This window comes from Pogona vitticeps, chromosome 1, assembly GCF_051106095.1.
Source record: "Pogona vitticeps strain Pit_001003342236 chromosome 1, PviZW2.1, whole genome shotgun sequence".
Lineage (NCBI taxonomy): Eukaryota > Metazoa > Chordata > Lepidosauria > Squamata > Agamidae > Pogona > Pogona vitticeps.
Window position 1 is genome coordinate 207,034,053 of NC_135783.1, and position 19,243 is coordinate 207,053,295.

The window sequence follows — 19,243 nt, forward strand, 5'->3', positions numbered from 1 at the left end:
AGAGTCCAGCAGCTGAAACAGCAGAGCCTCTGTTCTGAGGAGGAATGCAGAGTGGATAGGACTTCACATTACCAACTGCCCACCCTTTCTTCCTTCCTTCCTTCCTTCCTTCCTTCCTTCCTTCCTTCCTTCCTTCCTTCCTTCCTTCCTTCCTTCCTTCCTTCCTTCCTTCCTTCCTTTCTTTCTTTCTTTCTTTCTTTCTTTCTTTCTTTCTTTCTTTCTTTCTTTCTTTCTTTCTTTCTTTCTTTCTTCCTTCCTTCCTTCCTTCCTTCCTTCCTTCCTTCCTTCCTTCCTTCCTTCCTTCCTTCCTTCCTTCCTTCCTTCCTTCCTTCCTTACTTCCTTCCTTACTTACTTACTTACTTACTTACTTACTTACTTACTTACTTACTTACTTACTTACTTACTTACTTACTTACCTACTGAAATCACTTGCTAGTTGAACCACACACTTTGGATAGGAAAAGGAACTGTGGGTTGTCTTTACCACATGGAACATGAAATCTGAAGCAGAGAGCTGTCCCGATGTGTGGAGGGTCTCCGTGTGATTTTTTTTTTAACCCTGGGTTTCCAATTATGCATAGAGCCCCCCATGAGTACAATCTGATTTAGCTGTCCATGTGAGTTAGCTAAAAGAGAAGGGGGTGAAGTGAGTGTGCTCACTTTGCTCATTGGTTGAGATTAATTCTATCCTGAATGTCTTAATAGGGTAATCTGGTAATTTACACTTGCAAAGCTAGGAGTAAGACACAGGTTGCAAACTATGGAGAAGAATTGATTTGTAGTTAACAGATGAGGCTTTTATTGTGCTATTCCTGATCTTATGATTTCCTTCTTCCCACAGTTTCTTCCAAATTGTTTAGCCACAAAGATATAAAGGAAGGGGAACCAGACTAATTGTCCAACCTTTTTTTATTAGAAGCACTAGGACTGGTTCATCTGGAAGCATCCTCAATCTCAAGAAATAAACCTCTTAGCTCTTTGTTTTGCAAGAACTCTTTTATTCACATGCTTTATTTTTGTAATGTGTGAGTTCAAGAGTAGAATTATGTCACTTGCTGCAGCGGGCTTTAAAAAAACCATTGCCGCCCTCTGGACATTTACTCAGAAGTCTGTACTCAGTAGTACTCAATTCTTAGTTTGGCACTTGAGCCTTGGAGATCTGGAGCCTGAAGGTTCATTTGAGGGGCCTCTGCTGCATGATGTCTTTTCTCCTTATTTGAACAGTACTGTTGGTGTGGCCCACACTACATGTGCCCCTCTCCCCAAGAGCCTGCCTTAGAGTCACCCAGCAGAACTGGTGTTGTACATGCCATCAAATGGCCTAGGATTTAATGTTGATCCTATGATAGAGTGATTTCCAAATTGTCCTATTCTTAACAGCCCTGCTCAGCTCTTGCAAACTCAAGGCTATAGGAAACCAATCCGTCTTGTATTTGGTTCTCTTCCTGCTACCTTCAAATTTTCCCAGCATTACTGTATTGTCTTTTCCAAAGACTCTTGCCTTCTTGTGAAGTGCTCAAAACTTCTGAGTCATCATTTTTGCCTACAGAGATCATTCAGGCTTGATTCGATCTAAGATCCACTAGTTTTTCTTTCTGGCAGTCCAAGGTATCTGCAAAGCTCTCCTCCAGGAGCATATTTCAAATGAATCTCCCCCCCCCCTTGTCAGCATTCTTTATCGTCTCGCATTCACACCCATATATAATGATGGGAAGTACAAGAATGTGGATGATCTTGGTCTTGGTTTCCAGTGACCCTCCCTAATTCCCTCATGACTGCCCTTTGAATCTCAGTCTTTTCTGATTTCTTTGCAGGAGTTTCCATTTCAATTGGTGATTGGACCAAGGTACACAAAATCTGTAACAATCTCAATTTCTTAATTGTCGACATTAAAGTTACTAAAGTAGTTCTTCTGTAGTCACGATTTTTCCTTAATGTTTAACTACAGTCCTACTTGGCACTTTTTTCTTTCACTTTCACTAAAAGTCATTTCAAGTCATTGTTCCTTTCTGCCAGTAAGATGGTGTCATCTGTATATCTTAAATTATTGGAGAGTTTTACGAACATTTTTCAGTCCTCCTTCATCTGAATCTACTCTGGCTCTCTGTAGGATATGGTCTGCATTGAGACTGGACAGGCAATGGAATAATATGCACCTATGTTGGACATCTCTTCCTATAGGAAACCATTCTGTCTCTCCATATTCTGTCCTAATGGTAGCTTCTTCTCCACATTACAGGTGGCGCATCAGGACAGTCAAGTGCTGAGGCATACCCATTTCTTTCAGAAAAATCCATAGCTTCTCATGATCTACATAGTCAAAGTCTTTCCTGTGAAAAGCATAGACTGATTGTCTGAAATTCTTTTGTGCACTCCAGTAGCCAGTGAACAAGGGAATACTTGCAATATGATATTGAGTGCCCCTTCCTTTTTGGAATCCAACTTGAACATCAGGTATTTCTCCCTCCCTATAAGATAACAGTCTTTGTTACAACATTTTGAGCATCACATTGCTTATATGGGAAATTAAACAATGGTCCTACAATTACTGCACTCCTTGGCATATCATTTCTTGGGGGTGTGGATGTATATTGAACACCTTCAGTCTGTAGGCCATTGTTTTGTTTCCCATATTCGTTAGCGTATTCCTATTAGTATTTTGACAGATTCAGTCTCTGTGACTTGAAATAGTTTTCTTAATATTCCATCTACCCCTGATTTATTTCTTCCTAGTGCTTTAAAAGCAGTTTTCACTTCACTTTCTAGAACTTCAGGGTTTTTTTTAATCGTAGAATTCCTCTTCAAATGAGTCTGCCATCCTTTATCTTTTCTGTATAGGTCTTTGGTGTACTGTTTCCACCTTCTCTTTGTTTTCTCCTGGTCAGAGAGTGTGCTTCCCTCTTGGTAATTCAGCATTCTTAATCTTTAGTACTGTGCAGTACTTACAAAAGTTGCTTGAGCATCACCATTGTTGCCTCCTCCACCTTCAGCTACCATTGCTGCCCAGTAGCTGCCATGCCCACTACCATTGGAACGATCCATTCTCTTCTGCTGATGCAGCTGTTACTCCTGACAAAGTTAGATCCATCTAGCTTGGTGCTACAGCTGTGAACCTTGGGTGACTCTGATAGTAGTCCAGGCTCAGAATGCAGCCTGGACTCCTCTCAGCTTTTCTGACACATTCAAAAACCCCTCACCATGTCAAGATGTGCCTCCAAGAAGGGGATAGTATAGATCAGTACAGAGACGAGCAGATAGACTATGATGTAAATGGTTATCTGTTAATGTTAGAGCTTTGTTAGCGACAAAAGCCTTAAATAGCTTCAAAGGCAGAAGTTTGTTTTTTTTAAAAATCACTACCATTTTATAACATCCACAGTATGATAGTGCTACAAATAGTACAATTCCCATTTCAGTCCTTTTATGACTTTTGGCAAACGCTAAGAAGGTGTAAAGGGGAAAGCGGCATCCTGTCATTATAGTTTTCTCTTCCAGATCCCAAACAGAAAATCCCTGGGTTTTTGCCAAGCCAAATGCAATACAAGCCATTGGGGTGATGTCATTTGGTAAGTGTCATGTTTTGCATAACATTTCTTTTGAAACTATAATGCCCAGCCCCAACTTCTAATCCTTCCAACAATCCCAGTCTCGCATCTTCAGCCACCCACTTTCTCCCATATCTGAAGTGCAATTGAAAGAGCAAGTGTGTCCAAGGGCATCCAACCCTAATCAGAAGCTCACCCCAAGCCCTAAAACCCTCTCTAAGCCCCCCCCATACACCTTTCCTGAAAACTAAATCTTACCAAAAGCCCTGATCCATATACCTCGAGACACCCACGTAATGTTGGCAAATGCCAAATGCCAGGGTGGGTTATCGAGGCCAATCCTTTTCACAGTGTGGGGCAGTTGGTCACAGTCTGTGGGTCAATCCAATAAATCAGTCACCTTGCTCACGAGGAATGGGCAGGGGCACAGTCATCCCACAATCCAAGCCGTAGGAAACTCCAAGAGGTCTTGCCAAGCAGAAATGCTTAACAGGCAAAAGTCAGGTTTTTAACTTGTCTTCCCCGAACCTAACTGCATGAGTGCATAGAATTTATGGTTACCAGTGTTCCTCTCCTAGGTAGCTAGTAGTTGCCAAAGATCCAGGAGCTGTGAAACACTTCTTCTGTTTCCGCCTTTTGATTTATTGTCATTTCCTGAGGCAAATAGGCCTCACATCTGCCAGGCTCCCTTTATCTTTTGGGCCTGACTGGTAGAACGGACAATTGCCCTCCTTCCTGAAGCTTCTGGGGTGTGTGTGCTGTCAGCTGTGCCACTGAGATCCCTATGTGTGTTGGCTTTCTCTGGCTGGGAGGGATCCTCATCCTCCTCTGAAGATGACTCAGCAAGGTGAGGCATGACAATCCATGTTTTCCTATATGTAAAGTGGGACTTCAAAGGCAACAGTTGTAAAGGGAACCCTTACCCAAATTCTAAAAGTACCCCAAAAACAGCTGCACCCTAGTATTTCCAGGAGCCCTGATCTCTCACCTTGAGAGATCACTTCTTCTCACACCTGAAGTTCAGTTTCAAAGACAACCATTTTGAAGTGGACTCTGACCCTAATCCCAATTTCAGCCAAAACTCAACCCCAACCCCAAACATTCCTGATCTTACACCTTAAGATGTGCGCCCCTTCCTGTGCCTGAACTAGAACTTGAAAGGCAAACATTTTCAAGGGAATCCTAAACCCTCTTCTTAATCCTGACTGTAAATTCAGCCTAACCCCAAACCAATCCTAACCCAGTTTAAATCCTTCCTACAATTCAAATCTGTCTAGCAGCCCATGATATCTGTCCCTGAAGCATCAACAATTCCCCATACCCAAAGCAGACTTCAAAGGCCATCATTTCCCCTATTATACAGTAAATCTCAGGCCAACGCCAACCCAACCCTAAACTTTCCGGTGACCCCAATCTTTCTGAGAGCCCTGATCTCACACTTTGAGATATCCACTTTTTCCCATCAATGAAGATGGACTTCAGAGGCAATCATTTTGAAGGGAAACCTAAACCTACATTCAGCCCAGCCCCAAACTCAACTTTTCATTCATTGCCTGTGCCAGCAGAGCAGTGGGCATGATCCAACCAAAGTTAAATACTTCAATGTCCAAACCAGACATTATGGGATATATGTGGTTGCCACAGGTTTAGCTTCCACCTTTAGTGGCCTCTGGGAGATGAGCTTCTCTTGTCCAGAGCTGTAACTAGCAATCTTGGCATCAGGACAAGTGGCACAACCACTTCGCCCTGAGATATGCTGGCAGGTGTCCACCAAGAAAAGGGGGGAGATATGGTACCTCCTAGAAAGAAAGGCTTATCCTTTTACAAAAAGGAAAATGAATAGAAGGGGCATTGCCATTTATTTTCCTAACATACAGTAGTAGATTAGCCTCTAGATTTTGGTGCCCTCTAAATGTTGGCATCCTGGAGCAAAGCCCTAGTTGCCCCACCCTTGTTTGGCCCTGCCCATGCCATGACATCACATGATGCATTCCCTGCTCTCCGCTATCAGTAGCCAATGATATGAAGGCAGGAAGAAGGAACCATAGAATGTTATACTGTCAGGACATAGAGAAGCCTTACTGTATACAACCTTACAGAAGGGGAAGTGGATGCTAAGTGCTCCTGTTTTCAGTAGCAGCAGCTGACTGTTTAGAGCAGTACGTTTGCTCCAAGGACTCCTGAAGTACTGCTGATTTCAGTAGGAGATTGTAAAACATTTAAAGTGTTTTGCCCCATCCATGAGTCAGAAGGTTGGCTGGATATAGCTCAATGGCTGCAGACCCAGTGGTTGGGAGTTCAGTTCCCCACTGTGGCCTCCTGTGAGTAGAGCCAGCCTGTGTGGCTTTGGGCAGGCTGCACAGTCCCAGGGCGCCCCCAGAAGAAGGGAAGGGTAAACCACTTCTGAGTACTCAATACCTAGAAAACCCTGGAAAGGGGCACCAAAAGTTGGAATTGACTTGATGGCACTATTATTGTTGTTGTTGTTGTTGTTGTTGTTGTTGTTGTTGTTGTTGTTGTTGTTGTTGTTGTTGTTGTTGTTATTATTATTATTATTATTATTATTATTATTATTATTATTATTATTATTATTATTATTGTCGTCGTCGTCGTCGTCGTCGTCGTCGTCGTCCATAGAGAGCACAGCCCCTGCTCTCAGACTTATAAATGAAAAGTCAACAATGCTTTAATTTGGATTATACTCATTATTTTCTGCACCCAGTGTTTTCCACTCCTTTTGCAGTATGTTTTTCATAAAGCTAGTTTGCTAAATCTGTGTATATTATGCATGACTGATGTTTTTTAACTGCTTTCAGCATTTATCTGTCATCACAACAGTTTTTTAATTTATGGCTCTCTAAAAGAACCCACACTAAGCAAATGGGCTCGCATCACCCATGTGTCTGTTTCATTTGCTGTGTTTGTCAGCTTGGTCTTTGCTACATGTGGATACCTGACATTTAAAAACTATACAGAAGGTAAGATACTCCTATTATGGTTTATAGTTATTGTTTACTTAGGTTTCTAACCAGAGCTGGGAAAAGCTGCTGTTTTGGACTACAGCTCTCAGAATCCCCCACTTTATGGGATCAGGGGATGCTGGACGTTGTAGTTTAAAAGGGTTACATTTTTCAAGCTCTGCTTCTAACAGCCCTTACTGTGTTTGCCCAGGATAAGCCTTTGACGTGGACCCTCACCCTAAGCCCAAGCTCAGCCAAAATGCAACCCCTAAGTAATCAGGATTATGTGTTGTATTCCGAGTAGCCTTTTAGATCCTGAAAAACCAGCTGTGTGCATGTGGTATTCTTTTCACTGGTGTACTGCATGTTTTAAAAATTGAATTAACTTCAGGGATGTTTTTTCCACCCGTTTGGGAGCATAGCCATCCGCTTGAGCAGTCAGAAGAGTGAGAGGAGCGGTAGAACATATTTCTTGTAACACTGTGTGCACTCTCATGCAGGTTTCTTAAAAGCAAACTTTTGTAGAACAGGTGGTGGCTGAGTTATTTGGATCCCATCTTACCTCAGATGTAGTGAGTGTGAAAGAGAGAAGGCTTGCTCAGGGGGCCCTCCCAGGCACTGCCACATCCCATCCACAGAAGTTCGGCTGCACCCAGACCTGCTGTTCTTTGAGCAAGAGAAGAAAGCACTTTAAAAATTATTATTATCCAGATAGAACTTGGGCATCTAAGTCAGGTTATATTTGTAGAGGGCTGTTGTTTATTTTTACTAACATTTTAAAAACTGTCTTCGAAATCTGTCTTTTACTGTTTTCATTGCAAAAAAATGAATTGTTTTTATCAGATGTAAAATTGCCCAATGAATAAGTACACGGAACATGGCCCTAGTGCAGTTCTCCCATGCCTTGGAAGAGATCCACTTGGGAGTGGGTCTAAACTTGTGTCCCTCGGGTTCACAGAAGAATAGAAACAAAGAAAGAACCTTATGCATTGTGTTACAGTGCCATCAGTTCTTCACTCTCACTACATTCCGTGTCCTTTGTTTTAGTCCTGGCCTGTTATATATTTTCCCATATGTCAAGTGCAAAAATTACTATGTCAGGTTTCTGAGAAAAAGATCTGTATAGAGCAGTACAGAAGCCATCTACTTTTCCGTCCAAAAGAAAGTCCACAAAGGCTGGCCTCACCATAAAAACAAACAAACAAGAAAATGATATTAAATGGAACAACCTTCCCCCTGATATTCGCGCGGCCCCCCTCGCTCGGTATTTTCAAAAAGCAATTAAAAACATTGATGTTTCGGCAGGCCTTCCCTCCTAGTTAATTCCTGATCCCCTTCTCTTTTCTTTCCTAATGTTTTAACCCAATGGTTGAAAGTTTTCTATTATGTAACTTTTTTGTTTTTATAGTGTTATCCCATGTTGTAAGACGCCTAGAGTGGTCTATCGACTAGATAGGCGGGATATAAATAAAATAAATAAATAAATAATAATAAATGCAGTATCAAAAGACAATATGAAAAATTAACTGATGGTAACAATACTGTGACAAACCTGTAAATAAATGTTCATTTATTCATTAATACACTTGTAGATACTTCCAAGATTGAGGCCCATCTGAAGTCTTTTTGTTCATCTTTGCAGCTCAGATTCTGTTGTAGAGGAAGTATGTTTACCAGCACTCTTCCCCTGATTTTCCTCAAGTCATTGTTGTGTCCTAAGAACAACAGCTTCAAAGGAAATCTGTTTGTTCCAAAATTGTAAAAAAAAAAAAAAAATGCAAACTGCCTTATGCCTTGCCCCTAAATCAAATGCCAGGAGTAGCTTGCTGCGAAGTGATAGGAGCATGAAGAATGCAAAGCTCGGCATGGCCAAAAGAATGTCAAATTGGAAATGGACGTAGCAGAAAATGTTTTGCCGACATGCACAGCTGACAGCGAATTCTGTGCTCTTTTTGAACAGGGAGGGGACCTCTGGAAGCAGATCGTCAGTTGGCAGAGGAACTTGCTATTGCAAGAGAATACTGACACGGACAGACAGAAAGACACACACACACACACACACACACACACACACACAGAGAGAGAGAGAGAGAGAGAGAGAGAGAGAATCCAAGGAAAAAAGAAATCTAAAATCCACACTGGGCATGTCCTTGAACATGTCTCAAGCAGTTATGTGGCTCCTCAACCAGTGTTTATGGCTTCCTTTCTTGCTTCCTTTCTTCAAGCTACCCAAATCAAATCCCTCATGAAAAGTTCTTGTGAATGCCTAGTATACAGTACATGTTCGTGTCTGGAATTTGCTGACTCAGCCGTGCCTCTTATGAATGTGCAGTTAATTCTATTGTTCATCACTTCCCCAGGAGATATATTTGAAAACTACTGCAGAGATGATGACCTTGCTACCTTTGGAAGGTTTTGTTATGGAATCACTGTCATCCTAACATTTCCAATAGAATGCTTTGTTACTAGAGAGGTGAGCTTTAATCATTTCGGCTTCTTAGAATGATGTAAGTCCTGGCTAATATCTGAATACAAGGCATTGTGAGTTCTGCCTTGCAGCTTCAGATAGGTAACATATTCTGTGTTGATGGCAGAACAAATTATGGATTCCCTTCTGATGCTAGCAGGTATTACAGTCTTCTTGTAGTGTACATTTGACCATGAGACCAGGCTGTCCACTTGTAATATCCTTGACGGAGAAAGGAAGTCTTATAACTGGTAAATAATTTTCTTCTCATTGCTCTCAGTGGTTGAGGAAGTGATCAGCTCCCCTTCCTCATGAACCAGAAGGGGATCTTTGATCACTGGTGTATTTTCAAAGACTTTTGAAATTTAAACAGAAAGCTACAGTGAATCGTGGTCAGTGACAAAAACAATGTTGATGCAGGCAATAACTTTAGTGTAAGGAACATGTCTGCAATGCTCCCTATTGTGCTAATTGTTCTTAGTGAGAGAGAAAGTTAATATGAGGAAGGGACCGTACAAACGCCATTCCAAAGAGGAACACTGTCCTGATCCCAGGTCAGTTTATTCTGTTGATGTTATAGAAAGAGCAACTGCACTTTCCCTTCCTGAAGTGCTCTCACAGAAAGTCAGTAACTTCACTGTTCGCATAGCAGAGGTGATCCTTGCCCAAGAAGCATTTATTCTTGCAAGCATGAGCTGGTAGGATATATAAATAAAGTATTCACACGTGAATAACGTCTTCCATAACTTTCTGGGAGCATATGTTGAGGCTAATAAATAGTATTAAGAGTATTAAAACTCTTTTGAGATTGCCATGTAATAGCCATCCTTCTGGAGAGGTTTTGATAACTGTCTTTTGAATGTTATTGGTTTTTTGCTTCAAGTATAAGGTCTGGATGGCACCACATCCACCAGTCCTGTATTAGGGACTCATATAGGCCAACTGGTTTTCTTTTCCCCCTCCAATATTATTTTCCAGTAGATATTCAACATTTAACCACACTTGGAGGTTCATTCCCCTTCAGAATGTTTGTGCGTGAGGGAGGGAGAGGTCCCCTTCGGGAATTTTTAAACAAGTGCTTTCAGCTTCTGCATGCCACAAGGATTTGCAAGAAAATATTGTAATGCATCTTCACTTCATAGGAAGAATATTAATAAATACTTGGATAAGAGTGTGAGGGTTCAGTAGTTTCCTCCAACTCTTTTTCAAAGAACGCACCCACTCTCCTTGGTTTAGAAACAGGGGTAACATTTATTGGGGTATTTAATAACAGTCCTGTATCAACAAAAGCATTCCAAACATTCTCCCCCTTCGACAACAGGTCTGAAGGGGGGTTCCAGTCGTCGACTTTGAAAGCATTTATACTCTGGCTATTCCAGGGTCCAGGCCACTCCGGTGGGGTATCAGAGTTCAGTAATAATCCCTCCTCACCTTTCAGTAGGCGGATTGTGTCTTCTTCTCGAATGTCCACCCAGTCACACTCCCTGGGGGGTCCCCCATCTCCCACGGGACTCCAGGCACCTAGAATGCAGGAGGCAACAGTTCAGGTTGCCATGCTATCAGAATATCTTCCCTCTAGGCTGCAAGGTGAGGGGCACCAGACCCCTGTGTTGCTCAAAATCCAAATATACCTCTTATGCCCTGAAAAAATGTAATTACAAAGCATAGTTACAAAGTTGATTAACACACGTAATTACAGGATAGTTCTCTCTATCAGGTTTCTCTTTCAGAGCACTGACAATCCTTTCCATATAGTACTGTGTATAAGGAGGCTTAAGGGTCCGTATGACCCCCTGATCTAAGGGCTGAATTGGGGATATTGTGTTTGTGGGGGAAGCAGAGCACTTTGATGCCTTCAGTGTTGAAGTCATGGGACTCTGGATGGCCAGGGGGCGCAGTATTTATTGAATACTTATTTACTTATTTATGGGGGGAAAGTCTGTATATAACCAAAATTATGCTGTTCAGACCTGTTCAGCTGAAGCAAGAATTGTATTTACTCAAATGCATTTTGGCTGTTACATATTGTCATTTGGTTGTAGGTCCTTTTTAACTCTGCAGTTCTAGGATGATTTTTATTACTGTCTTTAAAGGATGCACAACTGCTCGCATAGATTGACTGTCCAAGCAGAACGGACAGACAGATTTACAGCACAATCCTTGTACATAGGTGATTGGCATGCGTGCTTACTATTTCAGCTTTAGCTTCCCTCAATGAGCAGCAGGCTGAAAGAAATAATTACATCCATCCATATCCTGCTACCTGCTAAAAGCATCTGATGCTATTGATATGAGGGTGGAAGCCTCCTGAAATTGGGAGTTGCTTCCAAGTACATGTGTATAGGAGTGTGTTGTCACCCCTATACACATGTAAAGATGGTATACCATAAAGATGGTAGAGAGTCTGGAAACCAAGCCCTATGAGGAACGGCTGAGCATCCTTGTATAGAAAGGTTATAGAATAACCATTTTAGAATATTTGAAGTGTTTTTTTTGTGGAAGATGGAACTTATTTTCTGTGGCCCGAGAGGTAGATTACTGTTTACCCTAAACAGCTCATTATTTGAACTGTCTGGGCATTTTGGACCTATTTTCAGTCCGCAAACTGTTAGAATACTTCACCTGCTAGTGGTGGCATGCCCCTACTGCCATGGCAGTAGTATTACTATTGGCTTCTATGTTTAGAGATTTTTAAAAAGAGGGGCTTGCTTGGTGTCACCCTCAAAAGATAATAATGATGATTGGCAAAATGTAATGCTTTCATCTGTTTGGGTGAAAGGGTCCAGCCCCCATGGGGCCCAGCAGGCCAAAATCACTCCCCCCCCCCGTAGCCTTCCCAGACCCTTCCCAGCCGTTTCCCACCGCGGCGTGTTTTATTTTTATTTATTTATTGGTATTTTTTTCTTCGACCCATACGGATTAATTGGTTTTCAATGTGTTCCTATGGGAAATGGTGCTGTACTTCACCTGGTAGTGTGTTACTCCTCTTTACTGTCCTCCTTGTATATCCCTTCTTTTGATTTCGGGTGATATGTGCAGATACAGCTAAGACAGAATGTGGTAATGCAGTTCCTCGGTCTTTTTCTTTTCTTCAATGCATTATTTTTGATCTTTTCTTCGCTGTTTACTTGATGTGTTATGCTGAGTTCCACATTCTGCAGTTCCCCCCCTGTGGTAGACATGGCTTCATGGAGGGACTCTTCTGAGCAAACCACCTTTCTCTTTTTTTGAATTCTGCTTTCAGAATTTTCCATCCATCCATCCATCTATCCATCTATCTATCTCAGATATTTCTATGCCACCTTTCTCTCCAAAAGGACCCAAGGCAGCTCACCCTGTTTTAGTGGTAAACCAGACTGCCAAAATATCTGGAGCCCTATCTCCCCACTTTGTGCTGAGGCCTCCAGAACTCCTGGCAGAAAGGGCAATATTAAACTCTCCCATTTACTGCTGAGGGCTCCATTTTCTTGAAATGCATCCTGCGCATGAAGGTAAAAGGTAAAGGTTCCGCTTGACATTTTAGTCAGTCGTGTTTGACTCTAGGGGGCGGTGCTTATCCCCGTTTCCAAGCTGTAGAGCCAGCGTTTGTCTGAAGACAGTTTCCGTTGTCACGTGGCCAGCGCGACTTAGATTCGGAACGTTGTTTACTTTCCCACCGAGGTGGTCCCTATTAATCTACTCACATTTGCATGCTTTCGATCCACTGGGTTGGCGGGAGCTGGGACGAAGCAATGGGAGCTCACTCCGTTGCGTGGATTCGATCTTACGACTGCTGGTCTTCTGACCCTGCAGCACACAAAGGCTTCTGCAGTTTAGCCCGCAGCGTCCCCACGTCCCCCAAGAGGGGCATGTAAATGGTCACTGGGAGATCAGGATCAGATGCTGTAAATATGAAGTAGCAGCTTCGTTGTTTCTGCTCCAGTTTGGGAGGTTTAAACCAGTGGTTCTTAACCTTGGGTTACTCAGGTGTTTTTGAACTGCATCTCCCAGAAACCCCACCCAGCACAGCTGGTGGTGAAGGCTTCTGGGAGTTGCAGTCCAAAAAAACCTGAGTAACCCAAGGTTAAGAACCACTGGTTTAAACAGAAGACCCATGGGATGGTTACCTGATTGAGCCATACGTTGGTGGTCATGATCTGCTCACGTTCATTCTAGGGCAGAAGAAAAAGAAAGATTCCTATTGAACATATGGATAAGACACATCCCGAAGAAATCGTATATGAATCAGTTCAATGGTTTCTGCACCAATGCACCGTTGTTCTTGTCTGCTGGTGATTCCCTTGGCGGGGTATAAATGCAGCTGCAACTGATGAAGTATAAAACCCTTGGTTTCCTTGGGTCTTCTCTGGTAGCCTGGTCTAAACCCCCGGGTTAGAATACTTCACCTGATGTTGGTATCATGCCTCCATATCTTGTTCACAGGAGCTGTGACTTCTGGCAACAGGTGATTTCCTTGGGGGGGGATAAAGGCAACTGCAACAAAGGCAGTAAAATAGATTTGTCTTCCTCACCTCACTTGTTTTGTGGGAGAAAAGGTCTTGGGTTTTTTCCTCGTTTTTGTTTTTAGAAGTTGTTGCCAAGCTGTTTTCCATGATGAGTCAATCCAAGAAACGAACAGTTCCAGCCACAAAATTTTAAATCTACTTGCCAACAGGGCTCCTGGTAGGCCCTGTCTAACCCCCCCGGGAAAGCCGCCTCCGCCTCTGGAGGACTCCCTGGCCTTCCCTGCCACCTATTTCAGTCCCCAAACTGTTAGAATACTTTACTGATGTTGGTATCATTTGAGCTGCCTCAAAGGACTATGGGAATCGCAGCCCCACCTCAAGCCCACAGAAAAATATTATGGGCAGTCAGGGAACTTCTTTACTCCTGTGGTGCAGGAGAAGGAAGGAGAGGTGGGGCAGCTCCAGATCGTTCACTGTTGTTCTTGTCTGCTGGTGATTCCCTTGGCGGGGTATAAACACAGCCGCAAGAGATGACGTATAAAACCCTTGGTTTCCTGACCCCAGTTGTTTTATCTGATGAAAGGTCTTGGGTCTTCTCTGGTAGGCCCGGTCTACCCCCCCCCCAGAAAAAGCCGCGTCCGCTTCCAGAGGACTCCCTGGCCTTCCCTGCCACCTATTTCAGTCCCCAAACTGTTAGAATACTTTACCTGGGAATGGTGTTATGCCTCTGACTTGTTTTCCTCTTTGGAGTTGTCGTCAATTGCCAGCCCTGCTGGTGTTTTCAGTGGACAGACACAAATGCAACATAAGCAACAAGTTAGAATGAACTTCTCCGCCCTGGATCTCTTGCTCGAGGAAACGTCTTCTGGGGTCTTTTCCTCTCTCTTTTTGGGTTATGCTGACAGCAAGCCTCTGCTGCTTTCCAGATTCTTGTCTCTTGAGGATAACATGGCTCTACCTCAGAGAGGGGCAAAAAGTCTCTGCTGGACCAGATAGTGATGAACTGCATCACAAAGTGGGATGACAAAGTGTGGTCAAGGTATTGTTACCCGACAGGCCAAACATGGGAGGCCTGTCTTGTTTTCCTTACTGGTAGCAAATTGGAAACAAGGACACAAGTATACAGAAAGCACTTGTCTTTGCTTTGGAACCATCGTTTTTAAAATTCTTTGGACGATTGGGTCCAAAGCCTGGAAGGCAGCCCATCTGGGAGAAGGAAAACTCTGATTTCAAACCCCCACTGCCTTGTCACTCACTTATGGAAAAGGCTTCAGGAGTTAACCTCGAGGCAAAATCCGGAGCCGGAGTCCCGAAGGCAGCATGTGTCATTCTGGCAACTCCTGCAACATTGCTGGAACCAGTTGTATCAGCTCTTGCCTTTCCATTGGACTTTTTCAGTGACGTGGAGAGGGGGGATTTGCTGCTTGGGTAACAGCCTATCCTCCGTATTATTTTACCCAGGCTTTGTGCCCTGGAGAGGACACTCCAGCTTCGCGTACAGTGTCAAAACACTAGACGCTGTTCCAAGTCCTCCATACAGAGCACGTTACCATAGTCTTTCGAGACTGAAGGATGCCTATGAAGGGGCATGGATGTCTGACCAAGGGCTTCTGGGTTTGTCTGCAATTTTAGCATGTGAAATTTAAATTATGTCACTCACAGGTAAGCAGCCAGTCACATCAGGACCTAAAATGATATTTCTCTTTCAGGTAATTGCCAGTGTGCTTTTCAGTGGGAACCTTACAACCGTTTGCCATGTTGCTGTGACAGTTGTTGTTATTGCTGTAGCTACAAGCATATCCTTGATATATGATTGCCTTGGAATAGTACTAGAGCTAAACGTGAGTGTTGCCATCTAGTAATCTCTCTCTCTCTCTCTCTCTCTCTCTCTCTCTCTCTCTGTGTGTGTGTGTGTGTGTGTGTGTGTGTGTGTGTGTGTGTGTGTGTGAGTAGAGTGTTGCCTTTACATGTTGTGTCAGCAGGATGTCCTTAAGAAAGATACAATGCGTTATTCAATCTCAAGACATTTATGCTATCAAAATAATTGTTTCGGAAGAGAGAAAGGGTCATTCCAAAGCTCCTTAAGCTTCTGAAGCACATTTGGAAGCATGAGAAGTTGTATATTCATCAGCTGAAGCACTATCAGCACAGTCCTGGAGGAGGCCAAATTGAACTCATGAGAGATCAAGAGGTGTGATGTTCCTGTGTTAACCAAATAAATTGCATTAAAGTTATAGCAACAGTCATAAGCTGGGTCTAAGATACCCTTTAGGTTAACTTGAAGCAAATATTTCTCAGGAAACCAAGCGTGAGATATGTGAGAACAACTCTCACATTGAGACTGCAGTAGGGTGGGTGGATGGGGACATTCCCTACTTATTTTGCAGTGTGATTCCAGACGTCCTACAGAGTGGGCTTGAGATTTGTCTCAGCAAGTGTAGAGCCCTGGAGGCCAAAATAGGTGAGATGGGTGACTTCTGAGTTAGAACTGCAGCTAACTTTAGCAAGAAAAAAAGGAATCGGTATCTTTTAACATATTTCACATGTTCCCAGTTCTCTTGGTTTTGTTTGATGGTGGAGCTTTGGGAAGACACGGGGAGCTTAGTTTGTGGTCTCTGCAGTGGTAACATGTTTCTGCCCCTCTCATTCCTACTCATTGTGGGATTACTTCTTTCGTCTGTTTTGGTCCCGAGACCTCTCAAAAATCACGAATAAAATCCATTAGCTAGGGCGTGGACTCACGTCCTGGAAGCGGCACCAGTGGATCACCAGCACACGAGAAAAGTGAGGAACCTCTTTCAGCCTGAGAACCAAATTTAAATCTAGATGCCTCCTGAGGGGACATCCACTGTCCGCCCATGTCCAATGGGTGGGATCAATATGCTAGCATATTTTGGCCTAAAGCTCTTATTGCTAGTAACTAAGGCTTAGTAGATGCATTTCAGGCTCCCAGAGAGAGTTAAAACCTGTACAAAAGTTGGGAACCATCAAATGAGGGTAACATTGAAAAGGGAATATGATCAGCTGGCTAGAATGATGCTCATGAAGGAAGGATGTGGCCCCAGAGCTTGAGTTTCCCCAGCCCTGGTGTGAGTGCTTGTTCTCACAGCCCCTCACCTGAATGCCCTGAAGACCTGCAGCTTGCCTGACTAGGAGTTCTAAAGCCCCAGTTTCCGTTCAGCCCACCCCATCTTATCTCAGACTATTCTGTGTTGCATTACTTTACTGCAGTATTTTTTCACTTTCGTCTTCTATTGGATGAATGTGGGATTAGAGATCATCTCCATTTGTCGTTTGCCTCTTTCTTTGTTCAACTCTTTTTTGTCCAATAAAAACCTTATTAAGAAAGTAAAAAAACAAAACGCTAAAGGAAAGTCCCTGCTTTCAGAGTGCAATCCTGTGTGTGCTTAATCAAAAGCAAGCCCCACTGAATCCAACGGTTCTTGTTTCCCTAGTAAGGAATTTTAACCCAACAGTGCAGTTTTAGATGTGTCTGCTCAGATTTAAGGCCTTACCCCCATGTAAGCATAAACGCTGTGCTTGGGTTACAGCTAGGACTATAGTTTGAGAAGAGGTAGCTCTGTTAGTCTGTTCTTGTATATCAGGTCAAAAACAAAAGAAAAATACAAGATAAAAAAGATGAAAACATTGTGGCACCTTAACGATTGACTTTATGTCTTAATGTGCGCTTTCATGGACAAATCCACTTCCTTGGCTACTACTGTGTTCTTGCTAATGAGGAGGTTGCAATATTGACACAATTTAGAATGCTCACATACAGGTTTTTAGGTTTGTTGATACCTAGCCGTATAAATCCAAGTATAAGGACTTGCTTTCCTGTGTCTCATTTAATAATCACAATAATAACAACAGTAATTGGGGAACTTGTATAGCACAATATCTTAAATAATGGACTCTGGCCAGGCACTCATGGATTTAAGCGCCTCTTCTGCTGTGAGTTCAGTGCATGACTTTGGCCCAGATGCTGTGATTTGACTAAGCTGCCCTACAAGCTGTGCCACCCTGAGCTACTTGAAAGGTGGGCAGCATACAACTATAATGAACAACATTTGTAGAGCAACTACAGAACATTCAGAAAACTACAACAGCTCTGTGTTATCCACAGCCCTTTCTCATCTCGTAGCTGGGAGTACAGGCTAAGAGTTACCTGCACCTTGCTTCTTATTGCAGAGATCATATCTAACCTGGAACATACCAGTTCACAATTACTGTGTGTACGCCAGCTCTGAAATTAAAGGAGCTTCTGACCACAAATTCTCTAGTCATTTGTTATGACTACAAGTAACCAGCTTGTGTGACTTTGGGAACTCCTGAAGCAAGAATCATTTGCGTAGTTTTGCATATTATTTGGGTAAACTTTCCTTCCTCTGGCAACATGAATAAGCCACTTCTTCCATTCTGAGATTTTTCCAAGCATCTTGCAGACGTTTGTAGCTGTTATTTAGCAATTGAAAACCATTGCATTTTCCCCAGTTCCATTTCCTTCCCCCTCCCTTTGCATGTAGTGAATTACAGCGGTGTGCCTATAAAACTTGCCACATATTTAATATGTTACCTTTTTTTTGCAGGGGGTGCTCAGTGCTACTCCCTTGGTCTTCATTCTGCCTGCCGCCTGTTATTTGAAATTGTCTGAAGAGCGATGGACCCATTCAGATAATCTCCTGTCCGGCCTGATCCTTGCCGTCGGTGTGCTAGTTATGATAGTTGGCTTTGTGATGACTGTCCTTCATCCCCAGGAATGCAGCCATGGAAAAGAAATGCCATATTGCTCCTTTGGAAATGCCTCCTTGTACAATAATACAGCCCCGTTTGTTCAGCAGGCCCAACCACCCTAACCAGGAAATACCCCCCAAGAAAGCACTGGGTGATTGAAAATGGGGATTTGGGAGAAAGCTTGTTGTGTTTCAGTCTTTTAAAACACTTTTTGGGAAGCATCATAAAAGATGCACGTTGTCTGTTTAGAACTCTAGCTTGGGGTGTGTGTGTTTTTTTTTGGGGGGGGTTGTTTTGCTACTGTAGACTCACCCTAAAATTGGAGCCATAACTAGCCATGTTGGAGTTTGAGGCAAGTGGCACCATCTCCCTTGTCCACTCTTCCTGAAGGCGCTGGTATGAGCCACCACCAAGAAGAAAGAAGAGGAGATGATAATGAACCCCCAAAGAAAGACAAAGTTTATGCTTTCAAAACAAGAAGATCAGAAAATGAATAGGACTGTGAGGTGTTGCTGATTATTTTCCTGATACACTCATCAGTAGATTCACCTCCAGATTTCAGGGCCCACTAAGATCTGTTTGCAGATGAAAGGAATCTGTTGCAGCTTCTCCTATTCAGATGGCTTTCGTAGGGGGAAGAATTATATATATTTTCCATTATGTAACTTCATTGATTCTGCTAAAATTTGGGTTAACAGCTCATGGAAACTGAGCCCTATTGTTTATTTTATAAATCGAGTGGTTATTATATTGTGTCTGCATAGCAGATGAATAATTACATCAGAATATTTCTCTGCAGATTACTCTTTAACTTTCACAAACTTGTGCTACTGAGCTGTTTTTCTTGAAACACTTCTTTCTGCAAGTGCTCCTTGTCTGTGGTTTGTTTGATTTTGTCCCAGTCTGTAGTGAAAGAAACAAGTACTTTGCTGGTACTATTGGTTGAAGAAAAAAACCCGCCTGGAATAATCTAAAAACAACTTTTCATTTTTAAAAATGATCACAGTTAAAACTTTTCCTTTTGGCAAACTGAAAGGTGTTACTTTAGAGAATGTATCTTCAAGGTTTCAAAAAGCTTGGGAATGTTATTT

General features: G+C 42.7%; 1 protein-coding gene across 2 annotated transcripts in view; it reads left to right on the forward strand.

Moving 5' to 3' along the window:
- The window catches only part of SLC38A11 (solute carrier family 38 member 11), a 32,896-nt gene extending 13,923 nt beyond the window's left edge, over nucleotides 1-18,973 (forward strand). For both annotated transcript variants that reach the window (XM_072981957.2, XM_072981950.2), the window contains 5 exons: nucleotides 3,497-3,567; nucleotides 6,363-6,524; nucleotides 8,867-8,979; nucleotides 15,128-15,259; nucleotides 18,008-18,973. In XM_072981957.2, coding sequence (XP_072838058.2) covers nucleotides 3,497-3,567; nucleotides 6,363-6,524; nucleotides 8,867-8,979; nucleotides 15,128-15,259; nucleotides 18,008-18,274 — 745 coding nt within the window. In that variant the 3' untranslated portion in view covers nucleotides 18,275-18,973. The remainder of the gene's footprint in view (nucleotides 1-3,496; nucleotides 3,568-6,362; nucleotides 6,525-8,866; nucleotides 8,980-15,127; nucleotides 15,260-18,007) is intronic.
- The last annotated feature ends 270 nt before the right edge of the window (nucleotides 18,974-19,243 follow it).